This window comes from Eucyclogobius newberryi, unplaced genomic scaffold, assembly GCF_026437365.1.
Source record: "Eucyclogobius newberryi isolate DKJ021-1_F unplaced genomic scaffold, fEucNew1.0.hap1 SCAF_8, whole genome shotgun sequence".
Taxonomy (NCBI): domain Eukaryota; kingdom Metazoa; phylum Chordata; class Actinopteri; order Gobiiformes; family Gobiidae; genus Eucyclogobius; species Eucyclogobius newberryi.
The window spans coordinates 23,534,934-23,557,001 of record NW_027316500.1 but is presented as its reverse complement, the minus strand read 5'-3'; the positions used below and the strand labels follow the sequence as shown (position 1 = coordinate 23,557,001).

The window sequence follows — 22,068 nt, the reverse complement described above, 5'->3', positions numbered from 1 at the left end:
CCTGGGGGGAATATGTGAGTGGAGTGTTGCTCAAGGACACAACAGCAGTAGTACAAGAAACACTTTATTAGTTCATCCCACTGGTGCACAAAACAACATAAAATCATTTGGATTGTAAAAATATTTGACAGTGACGAGTTGCCAGTCAAATTTGATATAATTCAGCGTGACAAAACTGCAAACAAACAAAGGCAACAGAGCCAGTTGTATTACGTGTGCGCCGTTGCCGACAGTTAGTTGGTGCAGGCTTTGGTTCTCATCTAGACGTTGCTAAAAAGAGCAGGAGGGTCCTCAGTTCTCCCTGGATGAAAGACTAAGGGGGGGATATATTTATCTTTTCCAACCAGACCGAGAATTCTCTGCTGGCACGAGGTCTGGAGCGCTCTGATCAGCTCATGTCCAAACTCCCACACAGCACTACTGTCCACACACACGGGGGAGGGGGGGTGCAGGTGTGGAAGGAGGAAGTGGGCTGCCAGTGTTTATGAAAGAGTGTACAGAGTTCAAATACTTTACAATTTGTGTCATGGTGCAAATTGTTGAAAGACTGTATTGCATAAATCCTGCTTTATTTACTGCAGATGTACTTACTGGGGGCGTGGCCTAAGGAGGCTGCGGTGGACTGTCCTGAAGGATTGTAAAAGAGATGTAATGATGTAATATCGTACTACCAGAACTATTTCAAATCAAATCAAATCAAATCAATTTATTTTTGTAAGGCCCAAAATCACAACAACAGTTGCCTCTGAGGGCCACAGGGAGAAATGAATCAACAATATCTGTGGTGGCGATGAAGTCAGACAATGTCTGTGGTGGCGATGGAGTCAGACAATGTCTGTGGTGGCGATGAAGACAGACAATGTCTGTGGTGGCGAGGGACGATGTCCCAGGGTCCTCTGTCCTTAGACTCTCCTTCTCGGCCAGGAAAAACTACAAAAAAACCTCTTTGGGAAAAAAGCGTAGAAACCTGGAGGAGTTCCAGTGAAGGAGAGATCCGACTCTCACAGACGGACAGACGGGCACAAGGAGATTTCATGTAGATATCAGTTAAATCTCTTTATTCTGCATCCCATGTCTTAACTCGAAATATTGGTGCAGCTCTTCTACTCCACTTTTTTGTAAAACATTGTAGATTTTTTTTCATTTATTTTTGTTGCATGAATCTAGTGAAGTTTTAACCAAAAATGCACAATTTGAAAAAAAAACATAAAAGAGGCGGGTGAGTCAGTGTTTATACAGATTTGAATCCACACAATGTAATAATACCATCTCAGAAAACAGTTAAGAGACTTTTCTTCAAACCAATAACTAAATTGAAAGTCGTGGCCAAAATAAACACTTTTTTGCCGGTTGCATTTCTTTTTTCTGTTTTTAGTCAGACTTTTTTTCTTCCAAAGGCTAAAATATTATTAAAATCTAACCACTCCTTTCAGCATTCATTTTTTTTTATAATTTTCCTCTTATACAAACTTGTAAAATGTATTAAGCGTTTTACAGTCTTTTCACTCTGGTCAAACTTATTCCAACCCCAACAACTCAAATACAATACTGCTGTACATTTGTTCTCACATTTGGTTTATGTAATAGTATTATTCACAGACATGTTATTTCATTTACTTGTTTTGTCTTTGTATCGTTTATTATTAAATTGCTGTCCTCACATTTAGTCCCATACATTTAGTTGTATTTAAATTGAATGTTTAGTCAGAACGTGTGTAGGTGGTGGTCCACATTGACATTAACATTATCAGTACATTTCATATCCAGTGAAGTCAAAATAGCCTCCAGTAAAACATGTCAAATGCTGGCCTGGCTTGAGCTACATGGAAGCTAAAAGATATCTAGCCTCTGTGGCACTGTGACCAGCTTAGTCATCTGTGACTCAATGCACCCGCCTGCTGGCTCTAAGGGGTACTGCCATGACATCATATTTTTACACCTCTAAGCTTTGTACACTTTAGCCTAATTCTTACAGTATAACTTCATGTACGTGTCTGAAAAGGACAGGCAACGCGAGGCTTTAACATTTGTTTCTCTTATTGTCAGCCCTGTATTACTGATTGTATATATTATTTATGAAAACTGGACTATAAGAAATCCAAAACATATTAAAATGTGAAAAACCCAATCGGACTAACTTTATTTTAGTGTCGTCTCAGCATTTATTTTTCTGATTGGTCAACTTGTCAAACGACTATTGTTAGCTTTTAAAAAACATTTTTAACCAAGTAATCGTGGACATATGGTATCTTAAGCTTCTAGACAGAGAATATTTACAAAGAGAACATTGCAAACATTATTTTTTTATTAAAATTCTGTATTAAAAAAAAGGTATTTGAGTATGAGTTAGTCTATAGTCCAGATATAGATTAATAATTGCTATTATAAATCAAAAACTGAACAAACGTCCTAAAAATATCACTTATAGTTTTGCAGACCTACTGATGGTCATTTGTGGTGAATGTATATTGACTCTAAGAACACAGTTTATCGATTACTGCTACTACTATTTTGGCCTCTGGAAACAGTGGGTTCAATTTGCTGAATTATTGAACAATCTGTGAAAGAAAGAAAACGAGCTCAATCAGTTTTATTTATATATTTTTATTCCAAAGTGTCCCAAATAGAACCCTTAATCATTATCTTACAAACATCTGGCACACACAGACAAGTGGGAACACAATGGTCCTCCATACAGTCGACATACTACAACAGCTCCTGGTGACAAAGGAACACATCATTGGACACACTCTGCTCCTTGATCCAGCCGGAGGCCCTCAATGTGTAAACAGATACTGAACATGTGGAATATGGCCATATGCATGGAACCTGCTAATAATGGACATTGCTACGAGAGGAAAATGTTGATTGTGTAAGACAAGCCTCGATCTAAAGACGCTTAAAAGATACATTTGAAATCCATTAAAGGCTTAGTGCAGTTTCATTTATAAAAACTAACCGGATTAACGTGAGGAAATAATACTTTTACCCTAAAGTCAAATCAAAGCCGTGGTGTCACATTTGTGGAAGTGAAAGGGTGAGACTGTCTGCATACATGTGGCCACATACATCATGGCCGTGTGCGTCATGCAATGGTTTGTTCCCCTCACTCGACACTAGAGCTTCTTACTGTAAGAAAGCATTGCACTTTGGAGGCAAAGTATGACATAGATAAACCGTCTTCACTCTAGAAGCAGCAGCATGAGTTTGAGTACAAAAAAACAATACCATTAATAATGAAATCTCATATTTGACATTCTTCAACTGATCGTGATCATTACCATCAGAAAATATTTCAAAGTTAAAAAAAAAAGATTGAGGAAAGTTTAGATGTTCAATTTAGCATATTTTACATAACCAGGCACATTTGAAATAGATAATTGAATGTATTAATTGTTACCATCATTATTGATGGACAACAAATCTAAAAAAACACTAGAAGGTTAAAAAGTCACTAAATGAATAAGGAGTTGCCAAAATATGCTCCAAATGCTTCAAATTGAACAGCTGAAATGTTTAATTCATGATGCATCTCTGAACACAACTTTGAATCTTTAAGTTGAACTTACTAAATGAGGACATTTCAGCAGACAACACAACGTTAAATATGATTATGTTCATGTGAAAAGATAGACATAATACAATAACAGTCTTAATTCTCTTTTAGAACAGTTAAGTGACAAACTCGACATCTTAGAGCGTCCATGTAAAACGGGACATTAGACTCACGCTTAATTTTGGGAAGACCAATTTTCAGAATAAGGCTGGCTTTGTTGATTTTACATTCATGGGAACAAGACTTTGAAACTATTGTAAGGTACTGCCCCCTTCTGCTGAGAGGGTGCAACAGCAGCGCAGGGAAACGACAGAACTTGGACTGTTTTACAATCAAGCGAAGAAAGGCACTGGAGAAATGCTATACTATGTTAGCTCTGTACGCTCTCGCTGTCAGTCTTGAAAAAAGTACAAATCTAAAAATCTTGGACATCATTTGATTTTTGAAAAATAAAGTCTTGACATACTTAGAAAATTCAGTTTTCGCATTTTGACTCATCTTAGCAAGTACAGTTTACAAAAAGTAATCTGCTATAAAAAAAGAACAAATGCGTATGGCATTTTGGTTATCAAATAAGCTTTTGATTGACACTATTTGCACTGAAAAATTGTAAGAATGTGAAGACAGGATTATTTACATTTTTGTGCTGCAAGAAAAAGTTGCTGAAATGCTTTGTTGGTCTGCTAAAAATAAGCAGGATATTTTGTAAAGACACTAAACTGTTATAAAGTAGTGCTTTTTATTGACATATAACCAGAAAAAAAGATGCAAAACAAAATATATCCGAAGAAAAATACTAGCGTAAGTGGGTCACAGTGTTACCCATTTGCACAGGGGCCTTGTCCGTTAGTGGAGGTGACGAGACGCTACATTGACAGTGCCGTGTTTTGTGGAACAGCAGCACTTTGGAAGTCCTGGTCGCCCCTCCGTCTGTGTCCTGCTCATTGGAGGTCCAGCCTGCTGTACCTGACCCCTGAGCCCCACTGCACACTCCTCCACGTGGGCAGCTGGTAGTTCCTGGGGACGGTGCCGCGGACGTTCTCCTCAAAGTACTGGAACATTCGGAACCACCAAACTCTGGAGAATGGATTACTCTGAGACGTCTCTTTGAGCGACTGAAAAACAAGACAAAAAACAAATGGCATTATACAATTACACAAATAATGTTAAATGGGAAGAAAACCAGTATTGAATTACTGAATGCAACAATATTCAAGTGTTAACTTACAGAGATGATTAGTTAATCGTAACTACAAAATTTACTATAATATAAATAGAACTATTTTATAAACATGGTTACAAGCTCATAAGTCAATTTGCACAATATTTTCTTTAAAATAGGGCTGAAAATAGTTAATCAATGAATTGTAAACTGATTATTGAAATAATTGAATAATATAGGTATTGAATAATTGTTAACTGGACACAGGAAGCGTTTGAATCTGTTCACTTCATCAGGATGTCCTAAAACTGTCAAATTCTCATATGGATGGGCCTTTTGCAATCTAAAAGTAATTGAAAGAAAATCTGCTAAAATCAATCAATTAGTAAAATAATAGTTAGTTGCAGTCCTACTTTAAAGTACAGATGGAATCCTAAAACCACAATCTCTTCCCACTGCAACTACTGCTTTGTTCCAGAGCAGTACTTTAATCAGAAACATAATAAATAAAATGATGTAACTTGCTGTATGCACTTATCACTAAACGATTTCATGACTAGCAGAAGACAGACCTGCTGGTTGGCCATGGAGTGGTACCACCAGAAGAGGCGAGTTGTGATGAAGTAGGCCACCACCACGTCCACAGTGTAGTGGTCATGGGCCAGGAGGATGCAGAAGATTCCCACAGCGCTCAGCACCCAGCAAATCCAAGGGTACCACCAGTACCGCCTGGGAGAGTCTGCCAGAACAGTCACAGCACACGATCAGAGAAGGAGTATTTCTACCACTAGATGTCCCTGTTGTATAGGTCAGCCATGTGAACAGGCTCTAGTGGGTGTGTGGTGCTGTAGGGACAGTTTAGTCAATGCTAAAATGACTCTTGGAAGAGTACTTTGTGGTGCGGAGGTTTAGTGAGGATCCTGGGAATGGCGTAATCCAGTCTGGTGCCAGAGGAACCGAAAGTGCTCATGTGAGGGGTGTGCTTGATGGGGATATGAGACACTTCCTCTACACTGCCTGACGCAGCTACAGCGTGGTGCAGATGGTCACAGAGCATATCAGCGTCAAACTGTGACTTTAGCAGTTTTACTCGAGCAGTAGCGTACTGGTTCCTTTTTCCAGCTTAACATCCACAAAGAGATGTAGTCAACAACTATGAATAAGCAATATGGAAAAGACTGATTGTCTGGAGAAAACTCCTCGGTGGCAGGGCTCCGGGGGTGGATGAGATCCGCCCTGAGTACCTAAAGTATCTGGATGTTGTAGGACTGTCTTGGTTGACACGTCTCTGCAACATCGCGTGGCGTTCGGGGACCGTGCCTCTGGACTGGCAGACCGGGGTGGTGGTCCCTCTGTTCAAGAAGGGGGACCGGAGGGTGTGTTCCAACTACAGAGGGATCACACTCCTCAGCCTCCCGGGTAAGGTCTATTCCAAGGTACTGGAGAGGAGAATCCGACCGATAGTCGAACCTCGGATTCAGGAGGAGCAGAGTGGTTTTCGTCCCGGTCGTGGAACACTGGACCAGCTCTATACCCTCCATCGGGTGCTCGAGGGTTCATGGGAGTTTGCCCAACCAGTCCACATGTGCTTTGTGGATCTGGAGAAGGCTTTTGACCGTGTCCCTCGGGGTGTCCTTTGGGGGGTGCTCCGGGAGTACGGGGTCCGGGGCCCTTTGCTCAGGGCTGTCCGGTCCCTGTATGACCGGAGCAGGAGCTGTGTTCGCATTGCCGGCAGTAAGTCAGACCTGTTCCCAGTGCATGTTGGACTCCGCCAGGGCTGCCCTGTGTCACCGGTTCTGTTCATAATTTTTATGGACAGAATTTCTAGGCGCAGTCAGGGGTCGGAGGGTGTCCGGTTTGGGGACCACAGGATCTCATCTCTGCTGTTTGCAGACGATGTTGTCCTGATGGCTCCATCAAACCCGGACCTGCAACATGCACTGGGACGGTTTGCAGCCGAGTGTGAAGCGGCTGGGATGAGAATCAGCACCTCCAAATCCGAGGCCATGGTTCTCGACCGGAAAAAGGTGGCTTGCCCTCTCCAGGTGGGTGGGGTGTCCTTGCCCCAAGTGGAGGAGTTCAAGTATCTCGGGGTCTTGTTCACGAGTGAGGGAAGGATGGAGCGTGAGATCGACAGGCGGATCGGTGCAGCGGCTGCAGTGATGCAGTCGCTGCATCGGACCGTTGTGGTAAAGAGGGAGCTGAGCCGAAAGGCAAAGCTCTCTATTTACCGGTCGGTCTACGTTCCTACCCTCACCTATGGTCATGAGCTTTGGGTAGTGACCGAAAGAACAAGATCGCGGATACAAGCGGTCGAAATGAGTTTCCTCCGCCGGGTGGCTGGGCGCTCCCTTAGAGATAAGGTGAGGAGCTCGGCCACACGGGGGGAGCTCGGAGTAGAGCCGCTGCTCCTCCACGTCGAGAGGAGCCAGCTGAGGTGGCTCGGGCATCTGTTCCGGATGCCTCCTGGGCGCCTCCCTCGGGAGGTGTTTCAGGCATGTCCCACCGGGAAGAGGCCCCGGGGAAGACCCAGGACACGCTGGAGAGACTATGTCTCTCGGCTGGCCTGGGAACGCCTCGGGATCCCCCCGGAGGAGTTAGAGGAAGTGTCTGGGGAGAAGGAAGTCTGGGAGTCCCTGCTCAGACTGCTGCCCCCGCGACCCGGCCCCGGATAAAGCGGCAGAAGATGGATGGATGGATGGATGATTGTCTGAGTTACTCACATTCATTGATGAAGAGGTATGTTATAGTTAACATAACTGTATGGCCACTGTACAAATAATCTCCACACATTGTGTGTGAACCGGTTATGGAGAGACCACCTCCAGCGATCATCTTCATGACTCTTCTCATCTGTGCTTCCCAGTCCCCCAGGAGCTGAAACAGATGTACAAAACAGGGCATGTAGAAGTCAGGATGGTCACGTGACATTACTCAGTCAGAGCAATATAAACTAAATTGGAACTTTAATCAATTTGTAATTCATCTGTCATTGTGTGAGATTTAGATTTTCATCAATTGAGATAAACATCTCTGTCAAGGTGGGCCTGGGCGAAGGATTGTCTGAAAAGCCGTTTGTAAGAGCAATATATACTGTACTACTGTGACAGGCTCCGTGCAGACACAAGGGGTTAAACATTACATAAAGCCAGCTCGGTTGACTTGATGAAATGTTGCAACAGAATCTTCCCACACTGCTGACACTAAAGTCATGTTGATGCATGACTTTAGTGTATGCTTTGGACTAGACTCACCTTTGGAGAGCATTTGAAGTGCATCCCAGGGACAGGCAGAGTGGTGATGTACATGGTTATACATCGATACATATAAAGAGTGCCCACAATAAAGAAAAAGCGCCTGCCTATAATTGACCTGAAAGAGAGAGGAAAGCTCATAAGACACAGTTAATTCAAACTATAAAAAGCAAACCGATTCAACTGACCTGTGCTTAAGTAGCAGCCACTGTACGAACCACAGTAAGACCAGCAGCATCCCAATGAGCTCACAGATGGAGAAAGCCCACTCTTTCCTGTCGAACAGGTCAAAGAACTTATCAGGCAGAGGGGGAGTGTGCTCTTTAGGAGGGACCCTCTCATGGACCACTGAGATGACCACAGTAGTGGTGACGAAGCACACCACTGCATAGATGAAGGACACTGCAGTTTTGGCCCACTCGGTGGGGAACGAGGACCGCACCTCTTTGGTGGGAATCGGGATCTGAACCATCTCTTTGTCATAGCTCCTAATTCCCAGAGTGCCGTTCCTGTGGGGTTTAGTAGTCCCGTTGGGAAGGCCCCCTACGTGTCCGTTTGCATGACCATTTTTATGAGTCTCGATATGATTCTCGATTAGCAGTGTCTGCACTCGCTCCAACAGCTGCTGGCCCCCGTCAGAGGAGACGCGGGAAAGATGAGAGTTCCTGAAATCCTCCTTGGAAAGCCGAAGCAGAGCGGGCCCATCGGACCCCTGCAGAGTGTCCACATACTCTGACATGCCCTCCTCAGTCAGCCAGCGTGACACCTCCTCTGCTGTCCATGAGCCCACCTTCTTCATCCTGGACAGAGGAGCTAGTGGAACACTGCAGAACACTCTATGGGGCAGGGCTATGTCCTCTCCGGCTTTGGCACATGGTGAGTGTGACAGAGGAGCCCGGCTGCCTCTTCAAGTGACCACAGGCAGGAAAGTGTGCAGAAGTCGTCTTCAGCTCATTGGTTTTCCCCTCAGAGTCCAGCCCTGTCAAAAGAACAAAGAAAAGCTGAGCAGGAGGGTTGGAGTGATGATGTGCACACACCCAGGGTTCAGGGAGAAGAGTCATATGAAGATTATGACTAGATCCTGTACACAACATTCTACAGCTTAAACACAAACCCACTCCATTCTACAAACATTCACGTACTGGCTTTCAACTCTATACATTTGAAATCCAGGCTTGAGCCCAAAGCCAACAGGCAGACTCCACATGTGCTGCGTTTGTTTGTAGGGGCGATGTCGGCGGTGGACACGGGGGGCTCGGCTTAGGTTCATGGGTGTGCGAGGTCCAGTCGGGAGTGAGCGTGTCTGATCTACTGCCTGGGTAAACTGAGGGAGAGGGGGACGCAGGACAAGGAGGAACTCATAAATCAGAGAGGAGGTCAGCAGCGATTGGCCCCACCCCTGTAACGAGGGCAATGAGCCAGCGGGCTAAATCCACAGGCAGGAGACGAGACGGATGGGAGCGATAAACAAGTGAACAGAGAGGGGCATTGGATACTCAAACTACACATTTAAATGGAAAAAAGTCACATTATGATTTGTTTCTGGTGCAGTATTATAGTATCAATGAAACAAGTACATAATTAGCTTACATTTTGTTAATAATAAACCTGATAGTAAGGACAGTTCTGTTGACTTCCACAGCCTGCCACTTTAAAGTACGTCACCGTAGACTTCATCACAGAGTACAGGGTAGTGGGCGTGTATCAGGGGTATGTGAAAATGGACATTTCCAGACCAATGCCTTCTGGAATGCAAAACATCAGCTTTGAATGACTTAATGATGAGGGAAACCATATTTAATCAAATGGTTAAAAACTCTTGAATGTTAATATTTTCATAATATTTGAATAATTGTCCAGAGTGTAATTATCCTTCATCAAGTACAGTACTTTATGTTTAACTACAACATACTTAGCCCATCACTTCTACAACTATTTCCTACTAGGGTTGTAAAAAGTATTGAAAATGAAATACTATTTAATACACCAAAACTAGATACTTTAGTAACAAGGTAGACTACTATTATTTTATCAGCTGCCAGTTGAGTTTGTTTTGTTTTTTAAAGTTATCATCCTTTCTTTAGTTTGAAATGTTATTATTGTGACACATTAGTCTGTAACATTGTTCCATACGTTTCAATAAAATTATTAAATTGCTATTAACTGCATTTAAATGATCATATTTGCAAACGTGTCAGAATCGGTCCATCTCTACTCAATATACTTAAGTAAACTGTTGTAGAAGTTTCCCGCACGATCTGAGTCAAACAGTGAAGCGCTCTGGCAGTGGAGCTGGTTGGCAGGACAACACAGAGTGCATCAGGAGCTCATCTGGCCTCCTCTACCCTGCTCCTCGCCCTGATCAGAGCACAGGGCTTAATCCTGTAGCCTCCACACAACTTTGGACAACACGTGGAGCAAGATTTAGCCCGCTGTGGCCCAGGGAGCACTTTGACCCGACAACCCTCCGCTCAAAGGCTGTGAAAACAAGTCGTGCGGCGCAGGATGTTGGCTGGGAAACAACACTCAGATGAAGGCAGCAAGAGACAATATTATCGTGTCCATGGTTTGAGACTGTTAATGGGGAAACAAAATGTACAGAAAGGCAGAACCAGATCTTTTTTTAATTCATATTTGTATGATAAGTATCACACTTTAACCAACTACAACAACAAATTAGCAAATACATCGACCAGTCTATGGAAAGTGAGCCTCGGACAGCTCAACAAACGCTCACGGTCGAAGTAGAGTGGAATAAAAATACTGTTCATTTGTATTTAAAATGATGGTAAGCTTTAGTGCTAGGACAAGGCAATATGGCAAATAAATTAATATAGTTAATATTGATTTCCTAACAAAATAGGGCATTTAATTTCCATGACCATAAACCAGACCAGTGCCATTTAAATTAACAAAAAATAGCCAGTTCTTCCCCAAACCACAAGCTTTTCCTGACAAAGCATTTGCTGTAAACCTAAAGCAAACGACAATAAAACCGTGACACCCTTGACGTCCTCGCGGCGGGGGTAGCACCTAGAGTACGTGCAGGTGGCGTTCCAACATACAGATGCCAATAGATGAACCGTGTTTAATGGAGATAAAGGCAAACGGGGGAAACATAAAAGGGTGCTGGGCGTCAATCTGTTAGTGGCGCACAATTGAGACAGAGCAGAGATTAGCCGCCACTGAGTCGGCTAGCTGCGTGGACCTTTGCACTCGCTCAATCAGCTTAACGTGAGGAAATAATCTCACACTAAAAAGGCTGCGAACAACTGTAGCCTTTCTGTACTCTGGACTTTGTTTACTTTCCGCTTAAAAAGGACCTTTACCCAATTTTGAACAGTGAGCATTCACGGGATAATCTCATGTGGTTCTCATCAATCCCTACCCACTTGTGTTCTTATTGTCACTCAGAATAAACCATCTGAGATAGTCTCGGGCAGGTGTTTTCTCGTGATTCTCACCCAACAATGTCCTTGATACATTAGTACTGTAGTTGCTTCTATACATGTTCTTATTCAAAGGGCATTTCTCTTAACTAGAATAAACTAAAGTCATGAACAGGTCCTTTAATGCTCTGGTTTGGAAACAGACTATAAATATCTACAGTTACAGCTGACATACAAGAAAAATAAGTGTTCTTTATCTTCTATGAACCAGGATGTGCACAGTTAGCATGCTAGTTGTTGTTAGCATGATTGTGGAGGCCAAGCTACTCTCTGGCCTCTGAAAGTTGTGAAAATAAATGGTGAATAATAGTCACTATGAATGTGTCAAGAAGAATAATAAATAGGTTTGGACCACCTCTATTATATGTTTAAGAAAAAAATGTATAGTGCCTTTAATTGTATATTTAAAAAAAAAAAAAAAAAAAAAAAAGTATTTGTGGGCATAAAGCATGAAAGTACTATATTTAGATTTTAAAATAAATGGTGACCCAAGGAGCCTGAATTTGGACTCAAACCCCATCAAAAGGACAATATGCATAACTTTTTCAGATTTATTCATTTTAAAATAGTTTTTTTTTTTTTACCTTTTGAGATACTCAAAATGCTTAATTTTGCAGTTTCATCTCCATTATCAGTGGACTTCACCCGGCCATGTGTCATGTGAATGATGCAACGTTGAATGTAAAACACCAGTTATGAAACACCTTTGACATCTTTATAGCCACAAAATGAAAGCATCACTGTATTTGAGTGGAGCGACCTCATGGCACAGGATGTTTTATTGTTCAAACTCTCAATGCATGTCAACTACCACGTAGACCACTGGCATTACAAATATAGGCTGCAAGTCTGTCAACTAAAATGGTAATAAATAGTACTTAGTGTAAACTGAAAGAAAAAAACCCATTAACATCAATAAAAATTATTCATTGGAACAAAGTGTCAATACTCAAATAAAATCATTGTACAAAATGTCACCTTTCCTGCAAAGTTGTATAATTTTATATATCAAAAAGAAAACATGGTCATATTAAACAATTATCAAGAATATTTTAATCAATTATATAATTACAAAAGGATGCTAGTCGACAAAAGGTACAATTGATTCCATAAACATCTTTTCCACCCAAGGAAAGACGCACTTTGAACAAACTTAAGTACTTAAACATTTTTTTTTAGAGCAATTATAATCGTAATTGAATTGTCGAGCTGGCCCCTGTCCAGGGTGCACCCCGCCTAAGGCCCAAAGTCACTGGGATAGGATCCAGTCACCCGCGCCCCAGAACGGGAACAAACAGTTTGATTTATTGCACAGCCATATGTGGCATAAAAACTAAATAATGAGATTGTGGTCTAGAAATCAGTATTAGGTTTTTTTTAGAATTAGAATAGAGTTTGATATTTCAGTCATTACACTAATCAAAGTTATTAGACGCATTCGGGATACACACCCGCACAGATCTGAGCGATGTCGATCTGAACGTGTCAGGTTTGAGTTTAGTCGACGTGCTCTGATGTCACTTGTGAAATCCAAATGGGATCAACCTATCAACTCTATTGCATTATAAGAAGAAGTAAAAGTTTATTTACTTACTAGGCAATGGTTTGATCATTTTTCACTAGGCTTAAGTCTGAAACAACCCTCTTTTCATTATATTTTAGTTATTATCTTCCTTTTTTTGAGGCTCATGATTATCTTCATTAAGTGGCCATTTGACTATTTTGTAGAGTTCGATGTCATTGATGAGAGCAACTTTCTGTTGGCGTGGAGGACCATTTATTCTTAATAAACCAACATACAGTTTATAGAAGTGACAATGAAGCAACCAGTTTGCACCAGAGAAGGAGTAGATGGTCAGTAGATGAAATGTAGCACCAGAAAACTCACTCGAGTGAATGAGACGGCGTCTTATCTTCACTTACATAAGACACTCATATTTTTCACCTCAGGTAGTTTCACTGTGCTGCGAATGAGACGCCCTCAGCCTTTGGCCTCTTTGTTCCAGATACTCGCGCTCTGGTGATTTTGGATTTCACACGATCTTTAAAAAAAAAAGGGATAAAAAAATTATTGTGTTGAGCACTTGTTCATGATGGATTTAGTGGGCATCAAATCAACATTTGCCAAGTGGCGTGCCATGTTAAAAGTGCACTTTGTGTGTTTTCTGGTGGAGGCTCTTCTAGCCATTTCCATTGAGTTTGTCATGTTTTACTTTGCCTGAAATGTTCCAGAGTAATGGATTAAAGTCATCTATCTCCATGAGGGCAAGCAGGTGATGTCACGAGGCCAAAGTGCAGGTCAGATCTATGGAAAGACTGCTAGTTTAAGATTTAATTAGTCGTTAGCCATAAAAACTCATGCGACTGAACAAAAGCACACAAGATAAGTTTAATGCCATACTGTCAAACATTAAATCACATTGAAATTGACAAAGAAACAAGAACTACACATAGATTTGGAACACAGTGGATTTTTTCAAGACATTTCTAGCTTTCTGTCTCTCCACTAGGTTCACTGGCAGGTGATTTGCCTCTCCAGTTGTCTTCAAACAAACTCATTTGCTTGCCTCTGTTATAATGACGTGTTGTTGAATGGTATTGAAAGCAATTGGAGACTATAGTTTGACTACAAAACACACACTTTTACAGAGGAAACAAAGAAATCATAATATTAAGTTACCATGGGAACCTAAAACCATCAGAGTAGTAAAATGTTATTGACTATGGCAACAGCATGAAATACCATGAAATATAGATCTCACAAGAACTAAAGTTACAAAACAACTTGACCTTATCATTAGCCAAACACTAACACATTTCTTGGAAACTCGAATTGAGAGAGGAAGTGGTGAAATAATCACTTACTGCATGATCCGGTTTCAAGAAATTACTTACTATACTAATATTGCCATTCATCTATTAAGATTAGTGAAAAGGTTTTTTTTTATTAACAATGCTTTGAATTCCACTAATTACCCCCTGAGAAAGATTTGCAAGAAAAATATTTGCAAGATCCAAATTCCTTTAAAACAAAAAAGTGTTGGATTCACACAGAAGAGCAGTGGTGACACTTGGGTTGTGTCTACTGGAAACAGTGCCACATAGAGACTATATTTTTCTCCTGACATAGTAAATGTTTCCCTTCTCAGAGTTCGGTTTCCTGGGAGAGTGGAGGTTAGACACAGTTACCCTGCAGGACGAAAACACAGGGGACAAAATGTCAAACAGACGTAAACAGGCCGCCCTTGAAGCCCATCTTCAGATTATTCCTGTTCCTCCCACAACATTCCACAAACAGGAATGACTTCAGCAGAAAACCTTGGAGGCAGCTCTGGATACAAGGCAATATTCATGTCACAAATGGTGGGCACTTTTGCTCTGTGTATGCAACTTGTGTTAACGGGAGGTTTGACATCCTGGATTTAAACAGGTATTTCTTTGTCTAAAAGTATGCACTATAGCTCAAGAGCTTTTCCACTATCAATCATTCTTCAACATGCTTACATTGTGGAGCATTTGATCCACCTATTTGGAGCCACCACCCGTTGACTGTTCTTTTCCTGTCTCACTGCATACGTTTCCTGCCTTCTATCAGAACCAGCCTCTGCTTCACAGCTGATATGGAACGGGCTTTGCACTTGAATCAAACACGCACAGTTTGAGGTTGGCTGAGACTACTCCATTACAATACAATATCCTGTATGTCATTTTTAAAACAACAAAGTTAATGAACAATCTTTCAGTTTGTCATATATTTACGTAGGGCTGAACTCAACTAAAGAAATTCTTGGTCATCTAAAGACCTATCAACCGATTAGTCGACTAAAAGAGGGTGTGGCAAAAGCGATCAAAACTTAAGTATCTCCATCTTCGCTCAAAAGACTAAAACTACACAGAAGTTCATGGGAAAAAAACAACTACTTATACAGAAACATACGAGGAAACACTGCATTAATATGTTATATGTATACAATTTAGATTAAACTTATGATTCACTCCGAAATCTTCAGCTAATTCACTCCATATTTATCATCATTTATGCTGTGATCCCATTTTTAATATCAATAAAATAATTGACTAAACAACTAGGTTTACAGCCCTACATTTAAGCCGTCTTGCTAAACTACAGGAGAGAAATGAGAAACTACCTCCATGGGAACAATGTAGGGCCAATGGGACTCATGAACCAAATATTTTTCATCTGATACGCAAGGCCGATTACTGATAGCCCAGTCAAGCACCGGGACAGAGGGGCTCGCTTTGGAAGCAGCTCTGAAATTGGCAGAACAAAAAAGCAATTATTCTCAAGATGATCCCAAGATGAGTTTTATTTGTGGATATCTAAGTCACGTTGCATCAAAGTGGGACATCTATGTGCAACAATTGAACGGGCGTGTTTTTAAATGGGACGTACAGGTATCTGACCCAGTAATGTAATATGTGTAATATGGACAAAGTACAATATGCACCACACAATGACACCGGCTTTCCTCTCAAGAATGGCTGCTTTGTTTGACTTTTTTCTGCACTTTCTCCTCCTCGGGGCGGTGTCCATGTTGTATGTGAAAATACTCCCTCTCAGAGTTCATTCCAATAATAAACGACACACTACCTGTATCCGCTTACATTCATCGCTTCAGTCGCCTAATGACAATGCAGTCCAATATTTGCACAACTGATCCTGCCCAGTGCAGTCAAAAATTAACTATCCGCAGCTGTTGGATCACAGCACACCATGAAACAGAAACACACTTAACGTAAGGCTTTGGCGAATTATGCCGTGGACAATCATTCAGCGGCTTCAGAGAAATGCCAAATGGACTGCTTCATTATTCAAATGTCAACGACTTTACTACTTCAGTCTGTTTAAGGAGTCGTGTAGAACCAAAGTAGGGATTAAAGTTGTATTTGAAAAAGGCGATTGGTTTCAAGAGTACCTAAACTTAACTGTCAGATAAACAGACAGGAATTTAAATTGTTTAAGTGGTCACTTCCACAAATCCAATTAAGAAATATATCTCAGTAACCAGAAATAAATATCAACAGCATTAAAAAATATGCATTTCCTGTTATTTTCCAGTCTTTAATCAGCTCGCCGTTTGTCAGAGCATTTCCTGGAGCAAAAGACGTTTACAATAAGTGCACAATTTTCTAGCAATTTCCACTCATCCATTTACAAATAATAACAACCATTTAAATGTAGAGCGTTGTTTTCTGGCTCGAGGCGACGCTTTAACAACACAGTAATACATAAGCCTTTTTCATTCCAATATTTAGCTCCACTTAAATCAAGCAGTCAAGAACATTAATTTCATTATCTTATTGTATTATGAGCCGTTTGTACTCCGCCACCTTACATTACCCTGTCCCGCATTTATACTTATTTGACGGTAGAAATATTCCATAAAGCAATGACACAAGTACTGACCGACTCACTCACCTTGATTATGCGTCTCCATGAGTGCAAAGACGACTAGTCCTACACTTGTCCTGGCACGTTACTCCCTTAAGACGACATGCGGAGGATATAGAAGGTACTGTCAGGAGGAACAAACAGTCATGTGACCAAATGCCTGGTATGCTTGCTGACAGTGACACTAAAAGTTCCTGGAGGGATTCACGTCAGAGATTACAGGGATGTCACAGAAGCATCCGGAACAAATCCCATTTTCAATAGCGTCTACAACAAAACCATTGTACAGGTTTCATTTGGGCACAGAAATTCCTCCGAGGACACATGTAGTTCAGCGTGGCTCCAGAATGTCACGTAGCCACTTAAAAAATAAGAAATGACAATGAAAAGGCGGGGCTTAACAGTTTTGAACAGGAAGTGATTGCGTTTCTATTACTATATTTCAGTTTATAATGCATTATTTAAATTCATGATTATCTACTTATGTTAAAGTGCAGTACTAAGAACCTGACATTTTGTACATCTTAAGACCAGGAAATGAAATGAAAACAAAACTGCCCAGACAAAAGGCAAATTAACAGTTGCATTTTCTTCGATAACAGTGGGCACATCGAGAAGAAGCGAACTACTGATTGTAGCCGTTGTGCTATCAGCTAATGAGAGCCCACCTGTGGCTTTATGAGTCACTGATTAGGACGTCCAGGCCCCTGCTGCTCGGCGCTGTGGCAGCTCCTGCAAACTGCTCAGAAGTCTGCTCGGAAATAGGCCGTGGTGGGACTCTTCACCTGGGAGTAATTAGCCCACACCATAGCACCCAGCCAGCTCCTCATGCATCTGTGTCAACAAGGCCCCAACGTCAACACTGCCCGTGCGTATTTATGGTACATTGGACTACGCTAGCAAAACTGCAAGTTATATATATATACACACATCATAATGGCATCTGGCCTTGAATATAAGGCCCACTGCAAACGACAAAAGAACCTGCTTAGGTCTCAACAAAGCGTTTTGCATCGCTGCACTTTTCAAGGAACGCTGTAAAAATGCAAAGAAGATTTAAATATGAGTATGGCTTGGGCTATAACCAGTTTGATTATGAAACTGAAATGTTCAAAAAGGGGAACGAAACCCTGGCGACCTAAACAATAGAAGAATAGAAGGTGCATCAATTTGCATTCTTCAGCTTATGTTACCTGAACTGCTTTATAATGTACAACTACTTCTGCAACAGGCCAGTACTCATTTTTTTATTGAACCCTTTGTTTAGTTTACATTGACCTACAGGAAAGATGCTTACGAAGTTGCTTATTTCCACCTTAAAATGTTACTGCCATCTCATTTAACAAGAAAAATAGTTTGAGTCGGGCTGTGCGCAATCGATTGAAATTTAAACATCAATGATGCACTTGGGTCTTTTAAATCAAGAGGTCCATCGCTAATCTTCTGTCAGTAAATACATCAGGATTGAAGAAGAGTTCATACTTTGGAAGAATACATTTGTTTGAAATAATGATTTGTTAATCTTTCGACAAGCAGGCCCGTGTCCAGGGTGTACCCCACCTAAGGCCCAAAGTCATTGAGATAGGCTCCAGTCAACATGTGGTAGAAAATGAATGAATGTCAATTATTAAAAGTCTTGTTAAGGAAATGAATAATGAAATCCATGCATTATTATAATTTTTTATCATCATCAGTTTTTAATAAGACAACGCACTAACTATAAACACAACTAAAATAATAAATCACGATTGAAAACAGATTGAAACAGATGATTTTTGCACAGTGACCTATCATATCAATTGAGGGATTGGGAATTTTTTTTTTTAACTTAAGTCTGGTAGCTAAATTTAAATTACCATAGTAAAAGTAGGCTATATTAATGTGCTACTAGCCTAGATTTCCCTAAAAACATTTGTAGGCCACGAGAAACTGGGACATCGTCATGTGAATGGTGGAAGAGCTTCACGTGTTCCCAATTAGTGCAAAGACAGGAATGCTTAGAAATTGTTCCAAGATGGCTGTGGCCTAGAGGGGAAATATCTGATCGCAAAAATATCAGTGACCTCTCCTTCATACGTGGTATTAATCCCCTTTACATTTTTAAACAGCAGTTGTGTGTGTGCTCTGTCAACTGGTAGATTAATGACAATGCGAATACAGTTTGGGTGAAGGTAATATTTGCCCTCAGGGAACAGACTGTGACGTGGGAACTATGAACAAACACACGGATGATTGATCTGGAAATGTGTAAAAGAGTAGCAGAGCAGGTAAATGAGTTTGAACCCATTTAAACAGCCATACAATGATAACACGCTCTTCTATTGCCATGCCACCTACATAAACTGTGCATTTTGTGGTAGCGGGTCCACCACGTGCTCGTCTCCATAGATATTATAGCTTTGCCAGTAATGTTCCACTGTATGGCATTAAACATATCCATCTTAAATGTATTTCATTATTATGGGCGTTTGATTTTTTTCGCTCAGAAATACATTGAAAACTGCTTTCTTGACTGTGAGCGGGGTCACCTCTCCACAGATCTGACCTATAACTTTGAGATGGATTTATTTTGGAAGATTCTACGCGAAGCAATAATATCTCCACAGCAACAAGTAGGTGTGCCTCATGTAGGGCACTTAATAACCCACAGAAAATATACACATTTATTTCAGGGTATAGTGCACACAGTCATGTTCTTAGTATCAGACTAAAATCATCTAGATTTACTACAGTTGGGGTGATAATAAATCATAACTTTGATGTATGGCTTCCAGAAACTCAATACTGCCATTTTACGTAATTTGCTTAAGTCGAGAGCGCATTGATTTGTGCTGCCGTATTGCTCCAATCAATGTTATAATCCCGTCACTAGAGTAACAAGTCACTGTAGTCTTTGTGACAGTCCCAGGAAGGGCATCTGTCATAACACCAAATCAATATGCTGAAGAAACACAGGAGGACGCACATTTATAAAAAAAAAAAGCATGGCATTCAGCAGCAGCACAACCAGCTCATACTCAGAAGACCCACAAAACAGGCAAAGATTTGTTCACGAGTTCATTCGAGGCAGATTGTCGTTGGTGACAGTTGTTCCAAACCAACGCTAAAATGGTGGCCACAGAAAAGTCATTGTTTCCTCCAAATTGCAAAAATGCCACTTTGCACTTTTTGCTTCGTTCGGAAGTCGTCGGACGTGCTTTTGCTCAGGCGACCCACTGTGGAGCTGTTGACAACAAACAACCCCATTGACTCCATAGAACATTTGCCCCTTGAACGCCCTCAACATTCACACCGTTTTGTCTGTGGCAAGTGCGTTTCCTCAGAACAATCCAGCTCTCTTTTCCCTCGCCGCTCTTCTTACACTTGAAAGTTATTATAATAAATAAATGTTATCACACAGGTCCATCGTTACAGCCAGAACTTTTTTTTTTTTTTTTTATTCGATGTTCACAAGTTAATTCCCTTGTAGATAAAGTTTGTCCAAGTCGACAAGTCAAAGAACTTATCAACCGCTCAAGTAACTTTGAAAAGCTGCTGTGGGACAAGCTCCTGCCTTGGATCTGCTGGGGGAAATGTGATAACAGGGTCTATAAATGAGAATCCAGAAATACTTTTCATCCGCAAGGTGAAATACATTACAAAAAAACTAAATATCACAGTAAGAATAAAGTACTAAATAAATATCGTCTTTTATCAGCTGAAGTTGTCCTATTGCCGCAAATAAAGAGGCCGTGAAAGCTACAGTCTCATGTCAACAACGGGTAGATAAAGCTGTAAGAACTCGAAACAAGGTGTGAAGAAACAGTTCAAAACTCACCTCAACTGGCTGAGATCGGCCTGCACAAAATATCACAATCGAATCGCATTTTGACTCAATTAATACCAAATTATAGACAATAAAGTCCACCACAAACAACAACAACACTATGTCCTGTCCATTTAGCCTGAAATGTGTAAACACTGGAGGATAACTTTACAAACCATTATGAAATGCATTGGATTAGTCTTTTCCCAACATTTAAAACCCAAATTTGCAAATCTAAAATCGCAATAATTGACAGAAAAAAATCAATCAGCAAAATAAATCTCCACAGTGTGAATACGCGCTAACAGTGAATAGCACAAGTGTTAGTAAGTGCCAATCTTTGTGTTAGTCACGTCCTAATAAAGAGTCAGGTCCAAACAGCGGTTGCCTGGGACAGATTATAGAACATAAATCCGCGCTGGTTTACATTAGGGGCCTCTGTTTAAAGAGCTTACAGCCCGGTCACCTAAAAATAGATAAGCAAGCTGGCGTCTTCTTCGGCGCGTTTCTGGGGGGCTAGCAAACAAGCTAGCTCAAATAAACAGCTTTATGCCCGCTAAACTGTAATAGCTGTATGGGAATGACAGAACAGACACGCTGAACACATCTAAATCACACGTATTGACGATGGAATGGTGCAAATGTAATAGAATACAGCGGTGGGAAGGTCGAGGGACGTGATTGATAACAGTGTTTCGATGGAGACAAGAAGAGCAAATGTTGTGAAGGCTAAAGTAATTAGCAGCAGCAGCAGCAGCAGGAGGAGTGGTGTTTAGCCCGTTTTGTGTGGCCCCACTAAGAGGCCTCGTTTGTCGACAAGCTCCGCAAACCGCAGGCGAGAGCCAGTAACGGTGTTTATGTCGGGGAGTTTAGCGTAGCATTTCACGCCGATGACACTTGGAGCATTACGCACAGTTCTCTCTCCTCGGGCGCTCCGAAAACACCGCGGCGGCCGTGGAAGGAAACAAGCGTACCTTGGAGGCGGCGAGTCCGAATGTCGGCGTGAGCTGGTCCCGGGTTGTGCGTGTGGTTGTGGTGACGGGGAAGATCTGAGCGTAATCTGCCCGGTGTGTTCATGAGTAAAGCGGATGGATGAGCGGGCGCGAGCCGGGCGGGCGGGGCGGGGCGGGGAGTCCCCTTGACCGCGTCACCGAGCGCGTGTTCATGGTCCCGCTGAGGGCGTCGTTCTTTTTAGCTCCCGCGCAGAAAAACGGCGATACAATTTAGATATGTTCAAGAATGATTCTTGTTCCGTTCAAACAGAAACGTGTTGTTTTAGTTTACTTTGAATGTGCATGTATTAGATCACTACAGTCTGACGTCATGTATGTTTAAGGCTGTGTTTATTGTGTGTTGTACGTACTGCAGTTTGTGTCATGGTATTTCACACACGCTTTGGTATGACTTTTGTAAACATCGCATGAAATAA

The 22,068-nt window shown here is 41.4% G+C and overlaps 1 protein-coding gene across 1 annotated transcript; it reads right to left on the bottom strand.

Annotated features, from left to right (window-relative positions):
• Positions 1 to 2,586: 2,586 nt before the first annotated feature.
• Positions 2,587 to 21,721, bottom strand: sgms1a (sphingomyelin synthase 1a). The gene is made up of 6 exons (XM_072436519.1): positions 21,614 to 21,721; positions 8,161 to 8,951; positions 7,973 to 8,090; positions 7,442 to 7,595; positions 5,291 to 5,457; positions 2,587 to 4,671 (listed from the first exon to the last, which is right to left on the bottom strand). The coding sequence occupies exons 2-6, from the start codon at positions 8,769 to 8,771 to the stop codon at positions 4,498 to 4,500; spliced, it is 1,224 nt and encodes a 407-aa protein (XP_072292620.1). The 5' UTR covers positions 8,772 to 8,951; positions 21,614 to 21,721; the 3' UTR covers positions 2,587 to 4,497.
• Between the last annotated feature and the right edge of the window lie 347 nt (positions 21,722 to 22,068).

Bases quoted from the DNA above. Each gene is read 5' to 3' on its own strand.
- sgms1a (XM_072436519.1), bottom strand. From the start codon at position 8,771: ATGAAGAAGGTGGGCTCATGGACAGCAGAGGAGGTGTCACGCTGGCTG. The intron at 8,091-8,160 runs GTCAGTTGAATC...TCTCTCTTTCAG, and splicing joins TGGCTGCTACTTAAGCACAG to GTCAATTATAGGCAGGCGCT. The intron at 5,458-7,441 runs GTGAGTAACTCA...CTGTTCTGGCAG, and splicing joins ATACCTCTTCATCAATGAAT to ACTCTCCCAGGCGGTACTGG.